The following is a 27,817-nucleotide window of genomic DNA, read 5'->3' on the forward strand; positions in this document are numbered from 1 at the left end:
GTAATTTGCATGGTTATTTTGGCTAAGTTTCTGAGAAATAAGGCAATTCAGATTAGTTTTCTTGCAACCTCTATTTTAAAATCTGTACCTCTTTTCTGAAGGACATCTCTGCTCATGTAAATGTACCATAATCTGAATTGTATGCAGTATTCTGGAGGGAAAAATATGTATTTGGCAGAATTTTCAGTGATCAGGATACTTTACTTGACATTCTTGTTTAAATGGCATGAAAATCAGAACTAAATGCTGTGTAAATGAGGGCAGAACTGAGCCCTTTGTATTACAGTTTCAAACTGCCCTGGGATCATCTGGAGGCATAACCACATAAACTCTCTGAGGATGCACCTCCAACTCTCACCCTTAGCATGCTGTTCCCCGATCACGTTGGAAATCCACTCAATTTAGATTTAATCTGAGCAAAATCTACCCATGACTGACTTTCTAAATTTGCAATGCTATCTTTTCTGGCATTTTTTTGGCCTATGATGTTATGTTTAGGTGTATTTCTGATAGACATCCTGAAGCCTGCTTCTCTGCGGGTACGCATGTGCATGCCAGGAGAGCAGGGGTCTCTAAAACAAGAGTCAAAACTGTTGGCTGTGAGTCTAGCAAGGGAGCATACTGATTCCTCCATCACTGACTGCTGCATGGTGCTATAGTTGTACCCCCTCCCTGCCTTTGTTTACTTATCTGAAATATGGGGATAATATTTTATAAACATTTTTACTTAAGAATCTTTGAGAATTAGGACATTTCATTGCAAGGATCATAAGTACAACCATTACCCCCATCCAAAAAGATTGTAATGAATGGGTACATCAACATTAGGAGTAAAAGAGAAATGGCAAATTGCATTTGGGAAAAAAAAAAAAAAAAAAAAAAAAAAAAAAAGGAGAAAATATGGAGACAGATGGATTTATATAAATTCAGATTGTAAAGTGTTTTTTCTTTTTTCTTTTTTTTTTTTCTTTTAAAATTAAATGTAAGCAGTAACCAGCTGTAGTATTATTCTTCACTGTGTAATCTGCACAGTGAAATGTAAACAGGGGGTCAGGCTCTCCTGTGGCCATCTGACCCTCTCAGCAGGAAAAGGGGGCACTGAGAGAGGCTGTGCACAGAGGAGCAAGGATATTCATGAGCTGGGAACTTTTGCAGCAAAAAATAGCTTTCCTGCGTAGTCAATGGTGCATAGCGTTCGGTTTAAAAACCCTTATTAAATTAAGAGAAGCTTTCTGCATCCAGCAGCCTTTGCTGCTGCTGCTGTGTGTACTTCCATAATGTTGTTGAGAATACTGGAGCTTAATATCAACTTGAAGCTTTAGAAAAATGCAATAACATTCTGATACAACTTGATTACTGACGGAACAGAGATGCAGAACATGAAAACTGATATATCTGGGGAATCTGGCTCTTCCGAATCTCTTTGTTCCTCAGAAAAATTCTTTCCTAAAATAAATGTATATCTCTATGTATATATGCATTCCTCTGTCAACACAGGAAGATGGAGGGATTGGCAGCCATGCATTCCTCAGTATGTTAATTGCCTAATGTTGTATCTTCTTTAAAATTCTTTTTCTTATGTTTTTCAGTAGGATTCTTGGGTTGTTGGTTTTTTTTTTCAGATTAAAAAGCTGAGCCCATCTCTTACATTCTGATCAGAGTTCTCATGCTGTGTATTCAATACAAATATTTTTTAATTAACACAATCATAATCTTTTCTATCGTTGCTACAGTCATTCTAGCTTTGACTACTTTTTGTTGTTGTTGCAGCAAACATCTCTTCCCTGCTGAATTTTAAGACATAACAAACCTTTATTTATTTCTTCATTTATTATTTTAAAAATGAACATACTTTTCACCTGAAATGCTAGCTTTTACATAACCTTGAGATGCCTATTCATTCCTTCTCCGGAGGAGTTCAGGGGAAAGGTGCAGTGCCCCTCTAAATCACAAATGAAATGAGTTTGTTGGCTTGAATAGTATTTCTCCTTTCAACCCTCCGCACATTTCAGTGCATTCCATTAGTCATTGTTCAAATGAGGCTGTTCTCCGACCCCAGAGGCAGGGGAGGAGGGAGTTTGGGGTTTAAATGAGTTTGCTGATCAGTACATAGAGGCACATTGTTTCTCATCTTATATTTTGCATGTTCTGTTTACAGAAAATAACCCTGGTTCCCAGTACCAAAATGTTTCAGTTTTTGAGTATACTGTATGTTTGATGCAGCTAATTTAAATAAATGACTTTCACATTTAAGCAATTAAACCTATAATTAGCACTGTTTGAATGAACTAATCAGCTAATACCCTATGACACGCAGTTCTTTTTTTCCTCTAAATATTTTAAAGGCAAAGGACAGATATTTATGAAAAATTATAGGTGGAGCAGTACAAAAAATATGTTTTGATTTGTGGAAATTAGAAAACACCACCACAAACTGTTTGGACCAATGTTCCCTCCTTGCCTTCCTGGGAATGTGGAATTATGCACACTCATTTCCTCTGAATTCAGGAGAAACGACTGTAATAAATGAAGTATCGGATCCGTTTTAGAACGGGGCAAACTTGTAACACTGCTGTGTGTTTTTAAAAATAACCAACTGCACTTTTATAGGCACTGCGTACTCACTGTATTTTAAAACGTGTGCACACATCTAATCCAGTGGTAGGAGCGCTGTTCAGGCTGTGCCCCTGGGAGATTCCCCCTGACTGGCAGAATGCTAACCGCCCTCAATCAGATGGAAATTTATTAGGAGAAAATTATCCCGGTGTCCTCTGAAAAACAGCATTTCTGATAAAAATCTTGCTCTCTGACAGCAGTCTAACAAGATACATTTGTTAGCTCTTTTTGTTCCTTGGACTCATCTGTTAATTTGTTGCACTGCTGTGTATTTACGTTCGGAGATAGGCATGATCTATGTGTGCTCACTGGAGATGGAGATGTTGGGGGTGAGAGGGCAGAGAAGTTTAGGAGAGAGCTTGCCTTTTTTTTCCTCTTCTAGTTGAAATAGAGAGCAAAAAATATCTTTAAGTTTTTATTAAGTCTTGTTATTTGTTAATAGATGTTGTGTCTCTTCAAATCTATGCTACTATAGATTTCTATTACTACAGAAATATGTATAATTTATCATATGATTCTTCATTTCTTTGGCTCCATTATCCCAAAATGTTGGTTACACACACGGGGACATGCAAGTCTAACTATGTACTAGCATTTTACTTCTGTCTTTTGTTTCTTTTTTAATCTTATTTTTTCCTAGAAGTCTTTTAAAATAAATCTCCAGAATGCTAAAAACATCTCAAACACCCTTAAGTTGTTCAACTCACATTGCTTTTCCTGTCCTCTCTCCATATCCACTGAGGATGGCATTTAGGACCCTTCTCTCCAGCTTAGTTTTTCCTTGAGTATTTGCCTCACGGGGTCTTAAGCTGGAAGGTTTTCAAAGAAGGAATGTGGATTTTTAATGAATGAAGCTGACACTGGGAACCCTTCCCCCAGCAGCAGGACTTGCCAAAGTTAGGAGGTGTATAGAGCTGTGCTCCTGCACAGCAGAAAGGGCTGCAGGAAGATAGCAGATGGTCTTTTGTGGTTATATAGCTCACCAAAACTGAGGAGAACTTGTTTCTATTCCTGTGTCATAGCTGGCCTCTGGAAGTGCTTTTTCATCTGCCAAGTTTAAGATAAGAGCTAATTTAGATTTAGATTATTTTTGTGAAACATTTTGGCAAGGGTAGGAAAGAAGAAAAGGGTTACAAGGCAGTGCTGCCTTATCAAAACTTTTTTAATAGAATTGGAGTCACCCTCGCTTTTGATGGAAAGTCTCAGGTTCATATGGAATTTCTCTTTCAAATATGAGAAAGAGATAGCACTGCTCAATGACAACCAACACTGTAGTGCAGGGAACATACAAAGAAGTTGTGGGTTTGAACTGTCAGATTCAGAACAGAAACTTGAAACTAAGGCTCTTACTCTCTTAGGCAAAGGAACTGAGTGCCCTGCCCCCTCCCCCCGCAGTTTTTGGCTAATGTTTCAAATAATTTTCTCCACATGGACTGGGGAAAAACATTATTTTGATGAAGTTTCAATAGATAGGAAGATCATTTCTTATTTGACTTCACTTCTGAAAATCAGGACATAGGTGTCAGAAGAACTGAAAGTTCTCAATGTAGAAAAATCTGAATGAGTGGCAGATAATCAGTAGCCCAGGGAAAGCAAACTCCACATGTTTGAAGTTGGGCATCTCATCACTGAAGGCCTGATGCACCCCAGAGTATGGTTGGCTTCCTGTGTGCCTTTTGGCTTCCATATTGGCTCATATTCAACTGCTGGCTTATATTTAAATGCAAATATTTATGCCCTATTACCAAACAGGGGAACCCATCAGTACACCAGTAAGTCCTTTGAGATGTGTGTGATACTGATAAAATCCCTAGAAGAGCTCAGGAGAAAATAGATGATTTCTTATTCAGTGCAGGTTTTGAGTAAAGTGCATTGAATATTGTATGACAGGGCTGGCAGGGTTCACAAATGGGCCAAAAGATACCCAGTTATGATTAGGCTCTCTTGAGAACCTTCCCTTTCAGCCACAAACCCTTGAGTACTGAGAAATCCCTAAGTACTAATAAATCAATGAGTACTGATATTCACTGGCAGTGGAAACAGCAGATCATAGGCCACCTTCTGGGGGCACGATCACAGGTTGCTGAGGAAATTCCAACTATGACCACCTCATGTTCATGATCTGCATCTCCCAGGATGCAGATCACCTGGACCTTTTCTTAGCACACATCCACCACACCTTTCAGCATCTGCTGAGGAAATACTGTCAAGTTTCCCTAGCCATAGTTTCACAGATTTAGCTTGGAACCAAGTGTTTTCACCTTCAGGAAGCTCACTATTTCTAGAGCAGAGTGAAAATGCAAAATCTGTCAAACTACTTTTAACATACTTTGTCTATGTAATAATCTCTGCATGATATAAAATGGTGGCTGTTCTGATTAAGGATTGCCAGCAATTACTCCTGGAAACCACCAGCTAAAGCAGCTCCTTTGCCCTCCATCAGTTCTACACAGCACACCAACCTCTCTCATTGTTAGGGTCTGCGTCTCTACAGTGCTGGTAGTGCAGCCAACCTGGTGCTGTAAATGTTATATCTGACAAAACCTCCCAAATACTGTCTTGTTTGGTTCACAGTTTAAAATTCTACTTTAGAAAGTAACCGTTTTTAAAACTATTCTGCTTGTTGTTTCTATTCATTGTTTCCATGGTAGAGCTGAAAAACTACTGCAGCTGTGTTTTGGGTGGTCTATTGTATACCACTGTTGGTTTTGATTATTACGTTCAACACTCTTGGTATGTGTTTCTCTGTCCCATGGTCTCCGCACAAATAAGGAGTGGTGCTGCCTCCACCCGTTGTTTATACAATTGCTCCATAGTTATGAAGCTGAGAAATTAATTTTTCTGCCCTTCTCTCCTTCTCTGCTTAGGGAGCTGACATAGCCATACACCAGCTCCTAGGAGCGTTGCCTAAGCACTACAGCATAACTTAGTACTTACAAGGGCATCACCCTGCTCTTCCTTCGGGAAATGTCTGGGTGCCTAATAATGTAGATGAAGGAGCACAGTTCAAAGTTCAAGTGCTAAGAACACCTGGCAGAGATGAGGTTTCTGCCTCTTTGACTATGTGGTTTGTGTTGGAACATCATCAGATTAAAAAAAAAAAAAAAAAAGCAAAAAACCAAAATGCTCAATAGAAACCCAAGAAGTATAGATAGATACAGGCTAAGCTGTTTCTGACCTGATTTTAAACTTGCTTTTATAAAGTTGATCTTTTCTGCTAAAGTCAATCAGACAATACATGCTGCATTTGCAAGGAATACACTTTCAGTATAATGGAGACTGACTTTCAAATATATGTTTAAAGGTCTGCATTTGAGCATTGCTTCAGAAGATGTGATTTATTAAAGGTTCAAAACCCCCAGAACTGAATCATGATTAGTTAAAATACACACTGCTGTCTGTGAGATACCTCATTTGTTGCAGAATACAGGAAAAAAGTATGCTTCCTGGGACCCAAAATTGTGAAAATGAGTGACTGTGGGCATAAAATGAGAGATTACCTCTAAAAAACGGCACTTGTAAGTACAGCATGTCTGAGGTGACCAGCAGAGCACATGCTGTCCTGTAGAACAGCTAGCAAGGATCAGAGTAAACAAAACCTGCATTGTGGCTTGTCTTTTCCCTCCTTGCAATTACACAACATTTGACCTTCTGCAGCTGAAGCAGGATCTTGTAGCACAGCCATAAAAAACATCCTTTAGAAACTTGCACCTTGAAGTAGATTTAGGACAGTTGATACACATGTACCTGGAATCAAAAGTAAGTGATGCCTTAAAAATAGGCAACGGAAACCTTCCTTATGCCACAGATTTTCATTTTAAAACGGTTCAGTCTCATGTGTTTTCAATTACTTGATGAAAATTCTCCCATTTTATTTTGGTTTACACTGTCCAGTTTTACACCAAGAATAAGAAATCTTTAAAGGCAGCGTTTTTAATTCAGATCATTATTCAAAGATGTTTGTCTGAAATGCGTAACTTTCTGCACGTGTGTCTGTAGGTTAGTTGTGACAATATTGAAAAATGATCTTTTTTTGTCTGTAAGATCTGCAGTCTGTCATTTAAGATGCAGTCAAAGTAAAAGTAAAAAAATCCGCGCCGTTATTTGCAAATTCTGTAGGGGGAACTAAAATTAAGATCAGTTCTCAGTTTGGAAAATTGAATAGGATACAATCTCTCATACCCAGAAAATATTTACTAAGCTTCTGTATTCATCAGAAACACAAGTCCATATCCTACTTGTCTTAACAGTTCAACAAGTGGTTGAGTACTCAAATGGACATAACTCTGGGCAGAATAGGGATGACTACAAGCCACACAGATCATGTTGTCAGCTCCATTACCTCCTCTGTTTCCTCTGACTATATCTAAGTCTTGAATACATATTTCAAGGAATCGTGGTCTGAATACTGATAACTGATAACAGTAGCAGGAGAATGAACTTTTAGTATATTTTCACGTAGACAGCGAACCTGATGTCAAATTTTAACCTGAAGCATTTTGCTTTTCTATGAAAGAAAAATGCTTTGTCATAAATTACTGCTTTTTCTAAACACATAAACAAAACCAAAAAAAAGCCAACTCCTATTGACTAGTGTACCGATTTCCATGCAATTCCAGGTTTCCTATGTCTCTGATTTCCCATGCTCTCCCTCTTACCTTTGCTGATCTCCCATGAAACCCTGGCAGAATCTCAGCAGATCTGATAGTTTGTTCCAGGCTGTCTGCCATTACCATATTTTATGTACTTCAGGGTTTTTGTGGGATTGATGATGCACAATACATCATAGGACCGCCGTGACCAAACAAGGTTTGTGCAATGGAGCTTACCTTAGCATTTTGCCAGAAGTGCTGTGACCTATCAAGGGGCTGAAGAAAGATGAGTAAATGTTGTTGAAGGATGGAGGAACAGTGTTGAAACAGTGCAGAGCTTGGGTAGGAGGAAAGGTCTAAAAACAGTGGCAAGGGAAGAATCAGTAGGTGTTTCAGAAATACTTGAAACTCAAGGGAAAATACAAATATCCTGGTCCAGGGAAAGATGTAAGGAATAGGCTATTAGGTGGAATGAAAATTCAGAATGGAGCATAAAAAAGAAAAGAAAAAGGCATGGGAAAAACGATACCTATAAGAAAGATTGATGGTGGGGAGGCAGTTTCATTAGGTTTTATTAAAATAAGCATCTTTGTGTCCATGCCTTTATCTGAATTGAACTATACTTTCCAGCCACTGTGAGATAGCCTGTCCTGAACTGCAGTCCTTCACTGTTGGTAATGTTGATATGTTAAGCAATGCATTATGAGGACCAGTGCTTATGCCTGTACTTCAGGACAGGTGCATTTCAGCATCCCATGGGTGACCCTTGCAGTGCTATCCTTGTGTTGGGAATACAACTGGGCACACTTTCTGTCTCTTTAGCTTACTCCCAGTGGAAGATCTGGCTCCTCCGCTTGCTGCCTATGGCCACAGAGACAGCAGTTTGGACAGCTGGGGTATCAGAGCTACAGGGCACACCAGACTTGATAGGCTCCTGACTTGATAGGCACAGACAGATTCCACTGAGCTGATGCTCTTCTGATATATGTCAGAATACCAGAAGATAATTTGAGTGCAAGAAGCCTGTGAAAGTGTCATTCTGAAATTAGCAATAAATGATGTCAAGCTGCATGCATGATCTTATAGGAAACATCATTAATTTACATTGTACGTTGCTAAACCACATTCATACCACCATCATACACTGTGAAAATCAAGGAAATAGCTCATATAGTCACTTAGCTCACTAGACAAGTCTCCCACCACTTTCCCACCTCTTGCTTCTTCATGTCGATGCGCGCTCCCCTGGAAGAATGGTTCTGGGAGATGCATGGAGATCAATACATGGAAGTGGAATTTTTGGAAAAGGTGGCAGAGAGGTCTCTGCTTTTTGTATTATCACCTCTCCACACTCTTGGAGACTACAAGGGCAAGTGTAATTACGCCTTTTTAAATAAAAGCTTGCATTTTCCCTAGCCTGGCAAGTACCTACTTTAGGCAAAAAAAGCTGTCAGATTTTCCCATAGTGACTCAATTCAATTTTATAAATCAAGGAAATTAATGTGAATTCAAATTTTAGAGTGTCCAAAGTGGTAAAAACTTACAACTGTGCCACAGTGAATGTATTTATAATTAAAATATTCCAGGGAATGTGAAAGATGTAACAGTAGCAAACATACAGAAATTAGCCTGGGCAAGTTTTCTACAGGGGAACATTATTTTCCAGTGCTTCCTCTGTACTTGTAAATAAAAACAAAGCTTAAATGTGGAATTCTTCAAAAAGACTAATTGGCTTTGACTTGCTTGTAATCGGATGTGCTCTCAGAAACTACTTAGGAAAAGCATGACCTGCAAAGTGAAGGAGTGACTGCAGACCAAATACACACTAGCTGCCATCTACCTTGAAAAGAGAATGGCATCTGCTAAGAGACAACCCCTGCATAATATGGCCTCTGCATAAACACATATAGTCCAGTACACCCATTCCACTGTGTTTTTAATGGTTTTATAGCTCCATAGAAAACTGTAAGTGAACCTGGATTTATCTGACAACCAACAATGCCAGACAGCTCTGAAAATCTAAACTCAGTTCATCAGAATGTGAAATGATTGGATTTTAATGTTCTTTTAATAACAAATTTCAGTGTAGACTTAACTGAACGCATGTGAACACCGCCTTTGTTTTGATCTCTACATAACACACATCACTAACTGGGATGTAAACTGTGTGTGTGTGTATGTATGTCATACAAAGGTTGTATGAAGACAAGAATTTTTTCAGTGCTCATGCTGTTAATGTGAAACAGCCTTGTGACTGCCCTTATTAACAAGTTAGCTGAATAAATGTCCCTTCTCACACACTTTCACTTGCCTTTCCCCTAAAATCCTAAGATTTTAATTTAAAAAATGCTTAACCTAGAGTGTTCTGTTAGAATTGTAATGCCTGAACTCAGACTGAATATTGGTATCTTATATCACACTAGGGATTAGGTGGTATGACAGCAACTGGCATTGTTGTGCTGCTTTTTTACATAAGGAACAGGAAAGTTTGCGGGTCCTCCTCTGGTAACTTTAGTTGCTTTTTGTTTTTGTAAATTAACATGAGCATCTTGCAGGTTAATTTGAAGTCTTTTATGTCTTCTCCAAAATTTCTATCTTTATTGGATTCACATCTGTAGTTTTATTTAATATGAGCCAGATGGTGAAATCAAGGCGATATTCATTTAGGATGCTTGCTCTGGTGAAGGCTCGCTGAAGACATTGTGCTGTGCCAGTTTTCTGGTCATAGTGTCAGGCAGAATGAAATATGCTGGATGCCTTTTCTGTTCGTCTAATTAGAAACAGAGCTTTCTGATCAATAGCCTTCAAATTTTGAACTTCAAAAGCAAAGAGATACAGACAAAAGTACATAACATTCCACAAGCTGTCCACAAAATGTTGCTGTGTTGCTCAAGCTGCAGGTAGTTAATACAGCAGTGTAAATAGGCATTTGTGGCCGCAGAATCTGTGTGATGGGAGGATGCTGAGCAGACAACAGAGAGCAGAAAGTGAAGGTGCCATCCTGTCTCTGTGAATGCAGCAGCTCTTGATCTGGGCTGAGCCGTGAGTCTGAGGGAGCTCAGGTCTGCTGCTCCCCTGGAGGAGTCATCATCTTTCTATGCCTCCTGTGCATGTCAGACATGGATAAGATGTGTTTGGTCTGGATTAAATAATTAGATACGTGGTCACTTTTTTGGCCACTGGATATGGGTTACTGAGTATCATTCCTGGAAGGTACGAGTTGTAGAAGGAACAGAAGCTATCACATAGATGAGATAAAGATTTATTCAGTATATGTTTTGCTTAGGCTCTTATTCTGTGCAAAATCATTATTCACAAAAAGCAGAGGCAGAGCCACACTTTTGCCCTCATAAGCTGGAACATTTTGCTCTTGCAGCATAATCAGATTTTCCAAGCAAAACTCTCGGTTATTTCAGACACATTTATGCAGCTGTACAAGGCCTTGGCAAAAATCAAGTACTGCAGAGCATGTTAACATTTCAAAGTATAAAATTTAGATCAATATCGTATAGTTAAATTTTAAAAGCCAAATTAAAGAATGTATCTGTTGTGCCCACAAAATATGCATACAGGTTTGATTGCATTTTCCATGCACTGAGTGTACAATCTACAATACTGTAGGGAGAACCTGCAACAGTGATATCCAGAATTGAAATGGATCTATTTGGCATGCCTTCATTTCCTGGCAGGTTTTGGCTTGTGTTTTGGACGTGCAAAGGTTTTAGATCAAATCTTTATAAAGAAGGGAGAATAATTTAGAAACAGGAAACAAAAGACTCCAGAAAAATTTGTACCAGAGATGTTATTTTCCAACACACATTTTTTTCCAATATTGTTTGGGACTTGATGTTAAAATAATTGATTAAATGAAGTAGTGGAACTGCATATGTTGTTGTGAAGTGTAACTGCAGTCTCAGAGCATAAGGGTGAATGCAGTATAGACCCTGGGAGCCTGGCTCAGTTAAAGGATAAAGGCCTAATTATATGAACTGAACGTCAAATTCATGCCACCTTGGTACCACGTTCAGAATCTCCATGCATCTTTACCTTTCACACCAGCTTTCCTGCCTGTCCATTGCTTGTTCTGCTTTATGGGCTGGAACAGCGTGTGCCTGCGCTGTGCAGGATCTGAGTAAAAACCTGAGGTATAATCACGTTTCTGCCACTCATTTCCTCAGACATTTAACTCCTTACCATCCCCACCTGTAAAATGGGGAGAGATGTCCATATGCATGGTTGTGTCTTTCCTAGGGCGAATCACAACAGCATCTCCATGAATGTTTGTAAAACACTCTGAAGATGAAAATCGCCAAAGAAGTGCTAGGGATGATTATTATAAGTTAATGAACAAATTTCAACTTATATTTGATTGCCAGGTAATTCAAATGGGAACCACCAGCCCTTCCCTCTCTTCGAAGAAAAGTTGACAGTCAGCTAGTTGCTAATTAGCACTCAACTGCAATGCCTCCAAAGCTGAGTGCTCCCAGTTGAGTCCTTTAAAAAGTAAGCTTCCAACTAATTGAAATATGCTGAAAGTTGAACAGTGGGTGAGGTGGGTAACAGGTAAATCAGGACTGTGGAATTAGGGGCATTTAAAGAATATTCAGCTTTTCCAGTAGGGACTGTTAGGGAAACGCTGGCCAGAATGAGCAGCATGCTCATGTTCACACATCTGTTCCCTTTCTCAGGCCTAATTTGAAATCTGCAAGACGTGTTATCCTGCCATGTGGTTGTGAGAGCAAGTTAGGGTGGCTTAAAAATGGTGCTGAAGTATGTTGCTGCTTATCTATTAGAATATATGAAGGGGTAGTTATAGTGATTCTTGCTTGGGGCTGGAGCAGACTTAGGAAATTGTGAAAAACACATTGCTTAATATGCTAGAGCTGAGTCCAACATGCCACTGGGAGGTGGCTGCAAGAAGCAAACGACAGGAGTTTCATCCTTTTCTTTTTCCTTCCTGACTGCTCTGATTCACCATCCTCAACACCAGCTCCTCAACCTTTCCTCAGGGAAAACACACACACTTTGGACGAAGAGCCCCAGTTGCTTCAAATAGCTCCTGGTAGTATCAGCCAGTGTTATCCAACACCAATTTTCAGTAGTAGATAGGAGGGGCAAGAGTGAAAGATGAGATGGAGTGAGAAACTGAAGGCAGTTATTTAGACATTCAGAGAAAAGGAACTCTGGAAAGGGGCTCTGTGGAGGCATGAAGGAAGGAAAATGAGAGAAATGGAGTTAACATTGAAACAAAGAGCAAGTGGAACAAAACAAGACAGAAGTGTTGTTGAAGCTGCTGGCTTCTAGAGAGCTTTGTGGTATGCTCAGAGATGCAGTATGCCAAGGTGTACAAAGTCTCTTTGGCGTTTCACCAGTCTGGAAGATGAGATGGTTCTGTCAAGTGGCAGAAGTTCTGTGGTACCCTGGATGTCAGGGACTGAATCGTAGAATCGCAGAATGCTCTCAGTTGGAAGGGACACATAATGATTATCGAGCCCAACTCTTGGCTCCACACCGGAGCACCCAAAACCCTGTGTCTGAGAGCACTGCCTGAACACTCCATTAACTCTGGCAGCTCGGGTCCATGCCCACTGCCCTGGGCAGCCCGTTCCATGCCTACCGCCCTCTGGTGCAGACTCATTCCCTCTCCCCCAGCTGCCCCTCCCCTGACACAGCTCCATGCTGTTCCCTCGGGTCCTGTGGCTGTCACAGAGAGCAGAGTTCAGCTCCTCCAACCCCTGTGAGGAACCTGAGAGATGGGCAGACTCCTCAAAGACTGTTCGATTAAGCATTCAGAAAATCCAAAGACAAAATTGAAAATCTTCTTTGATTAGAGACAAAGACCTTGTGTGTACTGCAGAACTGAGAAGTATTTAAAATCTCTTCTGTGTTCTCATCTGTTCAGAGGTACTTCCAGCATCATTGGTACATGCTGCAGCTATAACTTAAAATCGTATTTACCAGCATTAAGCAGATGAAGAGAATCCTTAGAAATGTCATATGTAAAGAATTATCATTATATGTAATTTATGCAAGTTATATTTGAGTTTGTGAACAGCCTGAAGCATTTAAAAGAACCCTTCATGCTGCACTGTAAACTCTGAAACATGGTGGTTTTGGTGGGCCCTACTAAGGGAATTATGAAAGATATTTATGAAAAAAAGCATTGTGCCATTTATTAATGACAGGAAAGGACATTAGCCATGGCCAGAAGAAAAAAAAAAACAGCCTACATAGAAAAAGACGGGAAGCGCCTATGGAGCCTGGCAAGTATTTTCAGTGATAGATTCAATAAATGTATTTATTTTCCTGTCCACAAATTGTCTGTGAAGGGACAGTATTTTCCCATATATGTTTTTTATTTCAATATATTAATATTTAATGCAAACAAATTACAGCTTCTAGATTTCTTTTAAATTGCAAGCATCTGCTATATTATGTCCTATGGCTGTAGAAATTAAAGGCAGCACATAGCTCTGAAACTTGCCAAAATTCTGTGTTTGAGCTTGGCGATAGTGTGCCGCATGTGATGGGCTGTTGTTGGTGTTTCTCTCTCGAACATCCCAACTTTTGATGAGCACGTTTCATTTGAGTCATTCATGAGCACTCCAAGGGAAAACAGCTTTGTTCTCTTACCTAAGGTCTCTCTGCAAATAAAGCCTTTACTGCCATCTGTATAAGCAAAGGACAATCTGAAATTTGGTCAGTTTTTTCATGAAATTCATATTTATTTCAGTGTTCTCAAGAAACCTCATTTCAAATACCTCTTGTAATTAGTTCTTCACTTTCTGTGTATCTCTAACTGAGATCATTCTCTCCTTTTCCAGTCTTCTCAGCAGCTACAAAGCATCTTAAATGTATCCTCATAAACCTGATTACTGACAGAGGCCAACAACCAATGCATACCAGGGATAAATACAGCAATTACACCTATTTACAGCTGTATCTCTTTTCTGCATTATTATTACTAAGTGGTTATTAAAAATAGTGCAGCCTCCAGTGCTGCTTGTCAGCCCTGCAAGGCAGGCGCTGTGCATTGGTTGCGCGGTGTGGGACCATGGGTGTTGTCTTGTGCCAAAAGGATCCTTGGGCTCCAGCCATGGTCACAGTCAGAAGGCAACACTCAGCCCTGTGAGGGCACAAGCAGAGGGACAGATGAAGAAGCTGTCCCACTTTACCAATTCTTGCTCTCTGTTTGCATCCTGGGAAAAGGTTCCACCATTGCTTTTTTTGGCTGCTTGAACAGTCCTGCTGTTGTAGCACATCATGGCTATGTGGAGGCACTGAGGGTTACATGTTGGCGGGTACAGATGAAGAAAAAATCTCAAATCAGCCACACTTCTACCTTTAATTAAGGGAAATTGTTCTCAAAAGCTGACAGAGTGGAGTCCTTGACTCCTGTAGGTCCTTCTGCTTCTGCCCAGGAGAGGGCAATATGGCACCCAGACATCAGCCAGCATCCAGCTCCACCTCTGGGAGCCTCTCGGTGTGACTGGGGCCCACACAGTAGAATTCTGGGCAGAGGGACACTAAACATGGCTGCATCTTCACTTCAGTGGGCTAATGGTCCATTCTCCCACCCACCTCCGTGTCCTGGGTGGGAATGGCTCACATGTTAGGTGCCATGAGAGTGTTTGCTGTATGAAGCTTTGAGGATGGGGAGACCAAAGTGCTGTAGCCCTCCCTTCTAGTAAGGATCTCTGCTTGGAGGTGCAGAGGTATCCACATATGTATACACTCATGTAAATGCAACGTGCACACACACTTGTTCTCCATGCATAGACAGGCACATGCATGCACTCATTTTCTGGTTTGGGAAGACCAAGAAATTGCTTCCTCTTACTTTCTTCCACCTCCTTTTCACTAAACTCATTTTCCAAACTAAGCAGCCCAATTTAGGTTGTCCTAAATCCCAGGCCAGGTGTCCGTCTTGGATCCCAGCTCCACTTGCAGAGCAGCTCCTTCCCCAGCCCAGGCAGCACTGAGCTGCACTCCTGCAGAGCTGCTGGACTTAAAAGGCAGCAGATCCAAGCGGGAACCAAGCTGACACTGCCAGGGTCCCTGTAACTTTATTTCCCTTTGATTTCACCTTCTGTTTTACTGTCCATGCATCATGCTGGTCTAGATGATAACTGGCAACTGGAAGTGCTGCTGGAGCCTGTAATTAGCCAGTCCCTACCCTGGGACTTGGTTCTTGCCGGTGAGCTTTAGGTGTACAATAATTTGCCAGTTAATCAATGGGAATTATTAAAATATCACTGCATATTTTTTTTGGCTTTGCAGAAGAGCTGTACACATAGGCTTCTGTGTGGGGGACTATCCGGGGTTGCAAATCATGAAAGTGAATCGTCCTTATCCAATATTTGGAGTTTGTTGTGTTTTTTTTATCTTTCTTAAAGCAAGCTCTTCCTGTTCCGCTCCCCCCCCACTATGCCAAAAGGAAACTGTATTAATTTCATTGCCAGTTTAACTTCTTGAGACAGTGAATTTCAGCATGGTCAAAAAGTCCTTTAAGCAGACACCGTTCTGCAACTGTGCAAAATTTCACCATCTTAATTACCAAAAAAAAGCAACAACACAGTGCATCCTGTCTTTGGAAAATATATTTAACTTCAAGCTTGCTTTGCAAACAAAGTAGAATTTTGTAGAATCCACAGTTTGGTAGGTTTTTGTTTCTATAGTAAGTAGGTGATATTCAAAATATTTTTTAAAATGGGCTTATTGGTTCTGTAATTCTGTAATTTCCCCATCATTTTGGTTTCAGACTCAAAGGTAGCTGGGCGGGGTTTGTAGGAACACAGGCGGGAAGCCCCAGGGCAGCCCTCTCGCAAGGCATGCAGCCACGTTGCAGGCTGCTGAGCTGCCAGCAAACACTGGCAGGACATTGGCACTGGCACTGCAGCACCACGGGGCTGGGTGTGCTGTTAGGCTCCGCTCTGGCTGGGATGGGCCTGGAGCAACCATACAGCATTGCTGCATAGCTAGGGCATGTAGAATCTGCTGGCTCTGTGTTCAGTGGCAGAGGCTGTGGGAAGGCTGTGAAGCAGCTCAGTACGTCACTTCTTCTGGAAGCTGTTGCTCCACAAGAGCGTACAGAAAGAGTTTTGCTAAGCAGCAATGGGTACTCCGAAGATAAATTGTGACTGTGATCAGCGGTCAGTGGAAGAAAGTGATTTAGCTCACTATGGAAATGGAGAAAGCCAATGGAAATTGGGGTTTTTCAAATCTGTCTCTAAATATTCCTACTTTCGGTTGGATTCAGTTAAGTTTCTTGGCAGTGGGTGAAGCCATACAAGGCTGCTGTATGTCTGGGGTTCAGTCAATGTGTAGAGCATAATACATATGGGCTGCCGTGGTTCCCCACCCATGGGACGGGCTGCACGCAGCCCCATAGCCATTCCGTTTGTCATTACAGCTAACGGAATCCATTCCTAGAGTGGTTCCATTTGCTTGAATGAATGTACTTAAGAGATGAATTCAGCGCTGTTTATGGTCTACACACCACTTCGGTGGTTGCTCCCCCTCGGAGCCCTCACACTGAGCAGCCCCGTGCCGCACCCTCACACCCTCAGCGCTATGAGGAGCCCCGTGCTGTCCGGGGCTTTTCGTGCACGTGACAAGCCAACCGATAAAGTTCCCCCCGCACCTCCGTGGGCCCCGTGCAGTTCTGGGTCCCGTGTTATTTCACCCCAACAGAGGCAGGACGGGCGCACGGGGTGCTGCTGATGGCCGCGGCCGGCCCCTCGCTCTGAGCCGCGGGGGCTCCGCGCCAGTCCCGCCGGGGCTCCGTGCCGGGGAGGCCCCGCGCTCCCCTCGGCGCCCCACGCGCGGAGAGGCCCCGCGCCCTCCGGCCCCGGCCCCGCGCGGGCTCAGGCAGCGTTAAAACCAGCTATATGCTAACGAGCCCCGCCGCCGGGCTCCTCAGGGGTCCTGGCGGGGAGACGCCGAGCGGAGCCCCGCACCTCCGCGGGGCCGCCAGAGGAAAATGCCGCCGGCGAGGCGCTCCCACGGCGCGAACAGGAAATGACCCCCTCGGCAGCCGCCGCTTTAAAGCGGAGCGGCGCTGCCCGCGGCCCCCCGCTCCCCGCGCCCACTGCCGCCCGCCCCGGCGCGCCCCGCGCCCCCCCCGCCGCCGCCCGCGCTGAGGGCTCGCAGGCAGCTCCCCGGCAGCTCCCCGCCCGCATGTGTGCGTGTGCGCCTGCCGCTACTTTGTGCCGCGGAGAGCGCGCAGCCCATGTGCTCTGCATGGAGGTTGGCGGTACTCTGTGTCGCTTGAACCTCCGCGAGCAGGCAAGATGTCCAGCGCACCACATGACCCTTTCTATTCTTCTCCTTTTGGCCCGTTCTACAGGAGGCACACGCCGTACATGGTGCAGCCGGAGTACCGAATCTACGAAATGAACAAGCGGCTGCAGGCGCGGAGCGAGGTGAGTCCGCGCGGCTCCGTCCCGCTCGGCGGCGCGGGTGTGCGGCGAAGCCCTCGTTAACCGGGCACTTTAATTGGGCGATCCCTCGTTATATCTCCGCGCGGAGCAACTCTCGGGGTCGGCGCCCGCTCGGTCTGAGCGGCGGCGTTGCGGCGCGGCACTTCGGGAGGCACTGCGGGGCTCTCCAGCCCCAGCCGAGCGCTGGGGGTCCGTCCGGCTGCTACGGGGCGAAGCGCCGCCGCGGAAACCGCGGGGAAAGGTGCGGGGGGGAGCTGAGCCTCGATCCGCTCCGCACCTGGAAACTCCTTACAAAGGGAAAGGAATGGCAGCAGCAAACAGGAGCGGAGTTTTGCAAACTTGCGCCCCGGCTGCGCTCGCGGAACGCGTGTCCGGGGGACGGGCAGCCGCGCTCACGCCGGGTGCCGCGGGCGGGCGATGCCTCCCCGCCCCGCCGCGCACTGTCAAAGTGCCGCGGGACGGGAACTCCGCGGGTGCTGCCCGCGCTGGGCGCAGTGTGGGCGCCGTGCGGCCGGCCCGGCGCGGGGCAGCTGCCACAGAGCGGAGTGCAGCTCGGAAAGGGGACGTTCGGCCGCTCAGGGGGAAGAGCCGGGGAGGCTGCAGCCTGTTCGCGTGGTTAACACGGCGCACTTCTGCCTGCCGGAGTATAGCGTGGCCGGGATCGGGCTGCAGTGCTGCCATGTGGCTGTGTTTGGGCAGCAGACCTTCCTGGCGCTGGGATTTTTGCGGTACTTTGCCGGCGGTGCCCTGCAAACACTTTGTAAAAGTACCCATCTTGTGTTATTAAGAGCTTCGTACAGCCCCGCTTCGTACCCGTGTCTGCTGAATCTGTGTCACCAGGCGTGGCGAAGGATTTTGGACCGACCCGTTTGTTATGCTGTAGTTCCTGGAAAGAACCAGAGGTCACAACAAAATAAAGCACGCATGCATGCCCGACTGTCAGCCGAGCCATGGAGGCAGTGCCGCTCAGTGTACACAGTGCACACACGAGCGGTGACCTGCTTTCTGATTGGCCGCCGCTCCCGGCGCTGGGCTCTGCCACTGCTGCTCCCGCTCGCTGCTGTGGGGTTCAGTGCCTCTCGGTGCTGGCGGGGAGCTTACAGCAGCCCCCAGAACCACGGGGACCGCTCTGCACTTGTGCCCCAATTGTTGGTGCCCCTTGGTCTCGGCCGTTTGGGTGTCGGTGGGGTGGTTCTGTGTGTTTTTTCTATTCTGCAACTGTTTTGTCAGTGTCTCGCAACTCTGTTCTTACATTCCTGCACATACTGGCATTGTAGTTTCTAGACTTTGTCAAGCAGCAGAAATCTGTATTGTTCAGAGATTCCTTTAGGGTTCTATTATTGAAGCCACTCCGACATGCAGTCAGTGTTCATTTCGCTATTTTACATATTACTTCAGCAACGCTTTGGACCACAGCTTCCAATTGCAACTCCCTTACAAACATTCCACTCAAAAAGTTTTGGAGGGACTCATAAAGCAGCCCCTCCTGCACTGTGCTGAGAGCCTGCTGTGTTGGAGGGCTCCTACTATGAGATGGTGCGTGGGGGACAAGCAGGAGCCGTGGGTTCCAGCAGGATCTGACTGACAGATAGTGCTCTGTTAATGAAGGCCTTATGCTCAAGCATTTATTATTATTATTATTTTTAATTTGCTCAGAGCAAAAAGAGTTTTGCATTGTGGTTGTTCAGGGTTTCCATTCTGGTTGTCTGTTTTTAAATTTCTCTGCTCTGTGCTGTAAGTACTGTTGTTTGTTGACATGCATTTTCTAGCTAGCTTCATGCCATCTCTTTTATCCCCCTTCCTTTAACCCCTTCCTTAATAAAGATTCCTTCTTTAAACCCCTTCCTTAATAAAGAAAATAATGATACTAAAAAAACCAGATGAGTTTCCTGGGCCACTCACAGTGCCTGGATGCAGACACCCTGCGAGGAATCCTGCTGCCTCCTCAGGCAGGTGGGGAGCAGAAGTTTCGCATTAACGTCCCCCTCTTTCAAGTGTGTTTGTGCTCAGGAGCTGAAAGCTTCTGGAGCGTATGTGAGTGGCTCTGAATTTCTCTAGACCAGCCCCATTGAGGCCCATATGCCATGGGAGGTGCTTGTGCTTTGGGTGATGCTGGTGTGCCATGTGAGCATTTCTCTTTGGGCAGCTTTTGGGATAACTTAGGCATTGCTCTCTGGTGGAGCCCCAGGGGGTAAATGAATGCAAGGAAAGCAGCTTAAGGGGAAAGGAGTTGGAAAGAAACTGTCCAAAGGCTGGGGGTAGCACGATGTCAGATTCTGCTCATACCCAACTTCTGGACAGCTAGTGAGCATTTGTTCTAAAAAAAAAGAAGAATCCTACAGCTCTTATTCCTTGTCCCATCCCAAATGTGTGCCTGGAAGCCTCAGGGATTGTGTTGCTTTCTTAAAAAATTAAGGTGCTCCTAGTAATCTTCTAGAGTTGGGTTCTCTGCCATCTCTCACAGCAGTGGAAGTTCTAAGGCAGAGTGTGTGTGTAATGAATGAAGTTGTGCACAGGATGGACAGAAAGCCGTGGAAGGAGTGTCTGTATGCTGTGTTTGTCCCTTTCCTCCCTTCCATCTGCAGAACCCCCCTTTGCAGTGAACTCCTGTGACTTCTGAATGAAGCTTGCAGGTGGGTGAAAGTGATTTTAACGAAGCTCGGGGCTGGTAGGGCTGCCATTGGGGCAGGTGCATGCCACATCTGCTGCTATCAGGGTGAGTGCAGGGTGAGTGGTGCACAGGGGCAGCGCTGCCCTCAGAGCTGCTCTGCTTTCAGGGACCCTCCCTGAGAGCTGTGCCAGCATTGGGTGGGAAGGGGTACATAGGCCTTGTAAGGGCTGCGCTGATCAGACAGAGTACCAGTAGTAAATAAAGGTTATTTAGATGCAGTGTGGATGTCTTCGTCACTCCTGTTTTCTTTAGGAATAAAAGGTAGTGAGGAAAGTAAGGAATTAGCAGCCGCAGCCTGTGCTGGGTGTGCAAACTTGCACTCTCCAAACTTGTTACAACTTTCTGGGCAGAACCTACAGCTCCTGTTTGAATCCAGGGTCAGTCCTGGGCGAGGAATTCCAATCACACCCAGGCAGGGGGTGGCTGTGTGATGTAAGGGCTGGCAGGAGGCCAGCACCCAGCTAATTCCTGTGTCATCTGAAGTAACAAGGGGAGCCTGCCTTGTGAGCTGGCTGACAGGAACACCTCAGCTTCCTTACAACTGGTTCGAAGAAACCTTATCTTGTAATATTTTTCTCCAATGGAAATAAATACATGATTTCTTAATAATTCTTGGGCTTGCCTGGTGCCAGTTTGTAATGTATCAACAGTTTGGACTTAAAGAAGTAAAAGCGTATTGAAATGTTTAATAATCTTCGGCAGATATAAAAATAAACCTTATGCACTTCTCTCACAGTTAGCTAACTTTCTGGGTAACTGCAATACAGATGTTCCCTTGCTGTGTTTGTGGTTTAAGGATTTCATGACTGCTTACTCAAACTCAGTTTATCTTAATATTTTTGTATCTCCATTGTTTGAACATTTCAGGAGAGCAGGGCTGTTATTGTGTGGTATTCAGCAGCTTCTCGAGTCCTGGGTAGTATGCACTGTAGGCAAATTAGCTTCAGTATTTTCTCTGTTCTTAAACTCTATGTTTAAAAAAAAAAAAAAAAAAAAACAAAAAAAAAACACAAAAAAAACACAAAAAAAACACCTCTTTTCCTCTTTGATGTTTTGATGTTGCAAATCCTTTCCATTGTAATATTCAATCATTTGAAATTGCTCACTCTTAAAAGAAAACAAAAGGTGATTATATCTTGTAGATAATTATTTTTCAGTGGCAGTGCACTGTGGATGGAGCACTTAAAGTTGCTGACAGTTTAAAGTTTGAGGCGTTGCTTTATTGCCAATAATCAGAGCATCGTATCGAGCCTCTCACGGGTTTGTTTAGTTCCTTGTATTTGCAAAACTTCTGTCTGTTACAGTGTATGGAATTTGCCTGTGTCTCTCTGCTGCAGGAGAGCAGTGCCCTTCCTTGCTGGGAGGGCAGTGTTGTAGGGTGACTACAGAACTTGATTAGTGGCGTGTTTGTTTTAATGACAGTTAGCTTAATCAAACCATATTAAACCCCTTTGAAACAGCATAGTGAATTTTCAAAAGCAGAGATTTCACGATGGACGAAAATTTAAAGAAAACTAAAAGGAAAAATAAAGGAGGATGTTATGATCATTTAGAAGGTACCAAATGAGCTGGAAGCTCACACAGATGTTGGGATCCAAGCAGATATTTAAAGTGAAGCAAATCACAGCAGAGCAAAAAATTCTGCAGTTAAATGAAAGTCTCTTATTTTACTTCCCCGCATTGCTATCTGATGAAATAAGCTTTTCCTCTTCTTCTAAAAGCGTTTTTAATAGATTAGTCACAAAAATATCTGTTGTGACATCACGTTTGTTCACATAGCAACTTCGTATCGCAAACAGATCTCTGATGTTGTATACGTAGATTTGAGTTTGTCTGAGTTTGTTTTGTTGGGGGAAAACATAAACTTATGTCTCAGAGTAGTTTTGAGGAAATAGCTATTCGTCCACAACCACACCAATAGTACGCAGCAATTCTGGGAACATCAGTAAAGGATTTTCAATAACTACTTCTAAAATCCTCCTTTGCTGAAGCTGAGGTCAGTTTTAAAAGAGCCCCTTGAACTCCTTTCGGCAGACACGGTCTTCAGGATGAATTCAGGTCTCATTTTCCTGATTGTCTTTTATTTCATAGAATCTTTTTCATCTCTTAAAAAAAAAAAAAAAAAGCACACAAAACTGTTGCAGCTGTTTTCAATTAAAATTTTTACAAACTAACAATACTTATGAGGCTGGGAAAGAAATAAAAGACAGCTTCCTTTCTGTGCTGATCCATAGCTTACAGTCTGCGATGTCTTACTGCATTTCTTTTTTCTTCTCCTGTAGTTATAATATAAACTGCGTGCTTAAGGGACAGGGAGCTTTTGGGGCAGGAGCTGGTGAGTGGGGAAGGGGAGAGTCAATAAGAAATACGGAGGCTGGATCCCCTTGTAAGTTATTGTGATGCTTGCTAGATCATTTTCTATAAATAAATCTTCTCAACCCTTTTTTTTTTTCTTTTTTTGTTCTTTATTTTTTAAACCACAAATCCACTTTAAAAAAAAATCCCTTAAACTCAGTCTTTCTCTGATATAAACAAGATTTACTGTGCGGATCCAGTCTAACAAATAGCAGCCTCTGGATGGTGAGAGGGAGCAAAGCAGGGATCTTGACAAGGTCCCAGCCCTGTGCTCTCACTTTGGCTGGAGTTCTGCCTGCTGTTGGATTGCAAGACCAGATTTAAAAAATAATTTGGTTTTGGTGTATATACTTCCTTTGTTTATAGAAGAAGTATATGGATGGATTGCTAAACACATTGCAGTATTTTTTAGCTGGACTTTTTGCTTCAAATTATATTTGTTCATATCTTTTTGCCAAAAGTTGCATATCTGCTGTAAACAGGCATTCCGACCGAGCTGATACTTTGTGTGTTTGCTTCCTCCTGAGCAAGGCTTGCTTTCCTGGCTGTACTTTGTAAACAAGCTGGCGTATATCCTCAGTCTGCTGGGTGCTCTTTTCCAGAAGTGGCTCCTGGTCTGCTCAGGGCCTCGGGGTGACCCTGGTGGGACCCAGTGGCAGATGGTTTGTGGCTTCCAGAAATGGCTGGGGTGCCTGTTGGCTTTACATATTAGCCAGAAATAATGGAAGAAACCTCTCTGAGACCCTGGCTGAAATCTCCTTAGGACTGTGTGTTTCTTTTCCCAGTATGTTCTTGCTGGCCTTGGTTGTCGTCTTAGTTCAGGGCAGACAGAAAATGCTTCATTGCCAGAACACTATTTCCATTTCTGTTACATTCTGAAGGACAGCCGTGTCCTCCTACACTCAAACCCAGTTATTCATCTGAATCAAAGAGAGTACTTTTGTACTCTTGGTGCTTCTGGGATAAGCGGGGATCAGCTAGAGCCACCTGAGGGCAACAAACATTGGGGTGGGATCAGCTGATGCTCCTGAGCCGACTCTGTCACTTCTGTGCCTTATGGGGCTAGTGAAAAATCACTGACCTGGAAATACAAGACCTTTGCAGGAATAAAATGTTTTGGTGGCCGAAGTCTGTTGGTGGTGTAGAGTCCTTTCAGCAGCCATAAATTTTACAGGGGCAGGCTGTCCTGTCCACGAGACACGGGCTCCCTGGGCACTGCCTTGCTGCCCCTTCGACAAGAAGCCACATGATGAGCCTGCTGGCCGGGCTGCTGTTCCTCTCTGCAGCCTGCAGCACTGAAGCACAAGGTTGAGAGTAGCTGCTTTATTTTTTCTGAATAAGTCATCAGTATTTTTCATAACTCTACAGCCTGTGTAGGTATCAGATGAGACCTGCTCCTTAAGGTCTTTCTGATGTCAGTACTCGTATCCAAGTACTCATCCAGGGCAGTCACAAACTCACAACTGACACAACAAAGCCAGAACTTTACATGGGTTTCTAACTGCGCTTCAACTCTGCTGCCGGAGTATCTGCAAACTGAATGGAGAGATTGCTGTATCCTTCCGAGTATTTGATAAATTAGAACATTGTTGCAGTAACTCTCAGGGTGATCTGCAGTACCTGCTGGTTGCCTTTGTGCCACAGTCAGCTTGCCAAGCCTGGTTACACGGACAGAAAGAAGTTAAAATCTATCTGTGCTATTTGTGTGTGGTTCAAAAGGGAAGATGGAAATGTGATCTCTGAGTACGTTTTTGTGATCAGGTTGGTCAGGTACAGCAGATTTAATACCTGTCCAGATCCTACCCATGATAGGGCACCCTTCATGCACTTGAGGCACTTGAGCACCCTTCATGACTTCATGACTGTGCAAGAGGGTTGCACAGATTAGTTGCATGACCTTGTCTGTTGCATTCGTAGAAACATTGAATGTGTAGAACAACGATCACATTTGGACACCCCTGCTTAATAAAGGCCCAAGGATGGGCTGAGTCATAAACCCACTGTGCTCAGTCTTCAGAAACTTAATAAATGAATGAACCAAATCTCCTTGTTGGAGTGTTACCACGTGTTGCTTTCCAACATACTTTTTTTCTTCGGACTTTCAAATGCTTGTCTTTTCTAATTGATTTTTTTATTAGGTTATTTGGTGAAGTAGTAAATTGATTGGGAGAGTTAAGGCTTAATACATTGCATATTTGCATTATTTCATATATCTTATTGTGATTTGTGTTCTAGTTGTGTAGTTTTGCTTCAGCCATTAGCAGAACATTGTATCAGAGAAAGACTTACCATCTGTTCTAGAGCAGGGTACAAAGAGATTTCTAAAATATTAATAACCACGTTATACAAAAAGAAACATTCTAAATCTTTAACTACAGCAGTCACACGGAGAGAGGAAAAAGCTCAGAAAACAGAAAAGAGTGAAACTTTCTTGTGTTATTATTTAAGCTCACTTTGTCCTTCAGGAAGACAACCAACAACACTGGTGTTCCTGACCATCTCCTTTTCTAAGGAGTAAAGGACCTTCAAGGCAAGTGTGAAAACTATTTTGCCCTTAGGTTTGCAGGCTGGATATATATATGTGTATATGTATATTTACAGCTGATGAAGGGGAATACAAAGTGCTGCGTACTCAGTTTCGCATGTTCTAACAGTAACTTGCCACTGTTACCGTCTTCAGTAATTCTTGTTTCAACTTTAAGCACTGAAAATCTTTTTGTGTTATTCTATTTCACATCACAACACTGTTATTGTGGCTGCTAACCATCATGAAGTAAAGGCACAGTAGTTCCTTTGCAGCAAATGAAAATTCTTCCTTTTGAAGTCACCCAGCATCTTGCAAGACCCTATTTCCTTTGGTACTTGGCTGACATTTATTCACCGTTCTTCTTTGCCATACCACAATGATAAAAACATCCACAGCTTACAGATTCCATGGGTGCCTTTGCAACTATATTGCTTGTTTCAGTTGTTGAAGGCAACACAATAGCTCGCTCACTTCTACCTAGACTTATCACTGGAGTATCAGTTAACCCTTAGGGTAATTGGGTAATAATGTTGTTGATGTGATCTGAAGTATCATTTTAAGCAATTAGAAGTTCATATATAATGTGCTGCAATTATGCATTATATAGCGCATCTATCTGTTTTACAGAGCAAAAATTACCATATGTTTTGTGGGAAGCTTGGCATTTTGCACCGACCGGCGTTCTGCTTGTATTTACGAACAGCATGCCTGTAAACTGTGGTAATAACTCTTTGAAGGCCACACCTATGCACGCTGTCGATTATGTTAAAAAGCAAAAGCTCATTTTAATGAATGTGTTGGCATGAATAATGGGACATGAAAAGCCAGCACACTGGGTAAAGGTTCATTACCTGAGCGCAACAAATGCTTCATGCAGAATTTCCATGACTATGCACTGCTGTTTCACAGTGAATTTTCTTTGGCTGTGCTTGTGCTCTTTATGTGTTTGTGTGAATGTTTGATCACCGATGTTTTATTCTCACGAATAATTGCGGAATGCAAATTTCAAGTCGTTAAGCATTCCAGATAAAAGTTGTTTGTTTTATATGGGCTAAGCTGAAAAGCACTTTCCTGTTTTTAGTTTCCAGAGCCTTCAAGATAGAGCCATGATCTTTAGCAATTCGATACGCCAGAGACAAATCTCCCATTGCTTTGCAGTGATGACTGACTGGTGTATGCATATAAAGCAAATTAATGTCAGGGAGTGGTGGCAATGGGAAAATTGCCACCAGATCAGGAAATAAGATGTACTTGCAGATTTTCTTTTCTTAGGGCAAGGTACAATTTACATTTTAAAGTAACTGCATGGTAATAAGGAAAAATAGGTGAAAAAATGAAAAGCTTCCCAACATTTTCAGCTCCATCTCTGCTCCTCTAGTCAAGGATGAGAAATAGAAACTCGTGATATACTCTGAAAGTGGACGTATATACTTAATATAATATTAAGTGCATACAGCAGACAATCTTATGAAAGGTAGGCAAATATATGTCTTGAATTTGAATAATTAATGCATTAAAGTAAGTTGTCATTAATTCCTAGCAACTCTGAGTAAAAAGAAGAGTAGAATTCACAAAAAATATTATTTGATATGAATGATTAGCTCAGCTCTTTTCAGTACTTCTTAACATTGTGACAGGGTTAATAATGCAAAGTGAAAAGATCGGTCGAGACCCCAGAACACCAAGTACATCTCTCCTGTGGCAGTGCCACAGGATTATTTAACACCCGCATCAAGAGCATCCAAGTTACCCCGTGACTGATTGTTTCATCCAGAGGATGGTTTTCATCAAAATATTCAGTGTCACTGACTTCCTCGTGCAGGCAGTGTGAGCTCTGGTCTGTAACCTGAAGCCACAACTTGTTTGTCTAGATGGACAAGAGCCCCTCCACTGAGCCACTGTGACACCTGGTGGCTTAGGAAGTTACACAGACAGCACCAAACTAACAGGTAGAGTCCAGAGGTTAGTGGTTATCGATAGATGCCCTCTCTGATGAGTATCAGCAGAAGTCTCTTGGCTGGATTACTCTACTCCGTTTCCTTGATATAGTTAAATTAATCATTACTGGGCTCATTTCTCGTCATGGTCTTCATAACACATATTTGAAGTGTTGTAACATGGGACATCACAAAGTCTATCTGCTTTTATCTCCAGTGCTCTGATGTTTGTATGTCATTCAGATTGCACAGAGAAGCACAGTTATGGCTGCAGTACAGAGCTAATATTTTTTGTTTGCAGCCATTAATTTGGTTAACCAGGAGAATGCTTGGAAGGGAGTAAGGTACATTTTGGTGCTGGGTACTTTTGTATATTGGAGTTGAATGGAAAATGTAGCGAGCATTTGGCAGTGGGCACAGAGCTCTGTAATACCCTGAATTGGGGTGTTTCATCTGTGGATAATTCAATAACAATAAAGTTATATTTTTATGAGTTATTCTTGATAAACTTAAAATTGGACCAATACAGAGGTGGAGCTCTGTAGCTGTAAAAGCTCAGGACCTCACACTACCTCACTACCTGACTGTGCTCTCTGTTGGTCACTTCTTGCATCTTCAAACAGCAAACATACATCCATGGTTGTTTGAGATCATCTATGATGATCCCAAATGTTTGA

The 27,817-nt window shown here is 43.1% G+C and overlaps 1 protein-coding gene across 3 annotated transcripts in view; it reads left to right on the plus strand.

The window, feature by feature from the left end:
- Positions 1-17,500: 17,500 nt before the first annotated feature.
- LDB2 (LIM domain binding 2) overlaps positions 17,501-27,817 on the plus strand; it is a gene marked incomplete at both ends in the record, with an annotated part of 207,471 nt that continues 197,154 nt past the window's right edge. For all 3 annotated transcript variants that reach the window (XM_079534665.1, XM_079534666.1, XM_079534667.1), the window contains one exon: positions 17,501-17,632. In XM_079534665.1, coding sequence (XP_079390791.1) covers positions 17,501-17,632 — 132 coding nt within the window. The remainder of the gene's footprint in view (positions 17,633-27,817) is intronic.

Source organism: Tetrao urogallus (genome assembly GCF_951394365.1).
Source record: "Tetrao urogallus genome assembly, chromosome: 4".
In the NCBI taxonomy this organism is placed as follows: Eukaryota; Metazoa; Chordata; class Aves; order Galliformes; family Phasianidae; genus Tetrao; species Tetrao urogallus.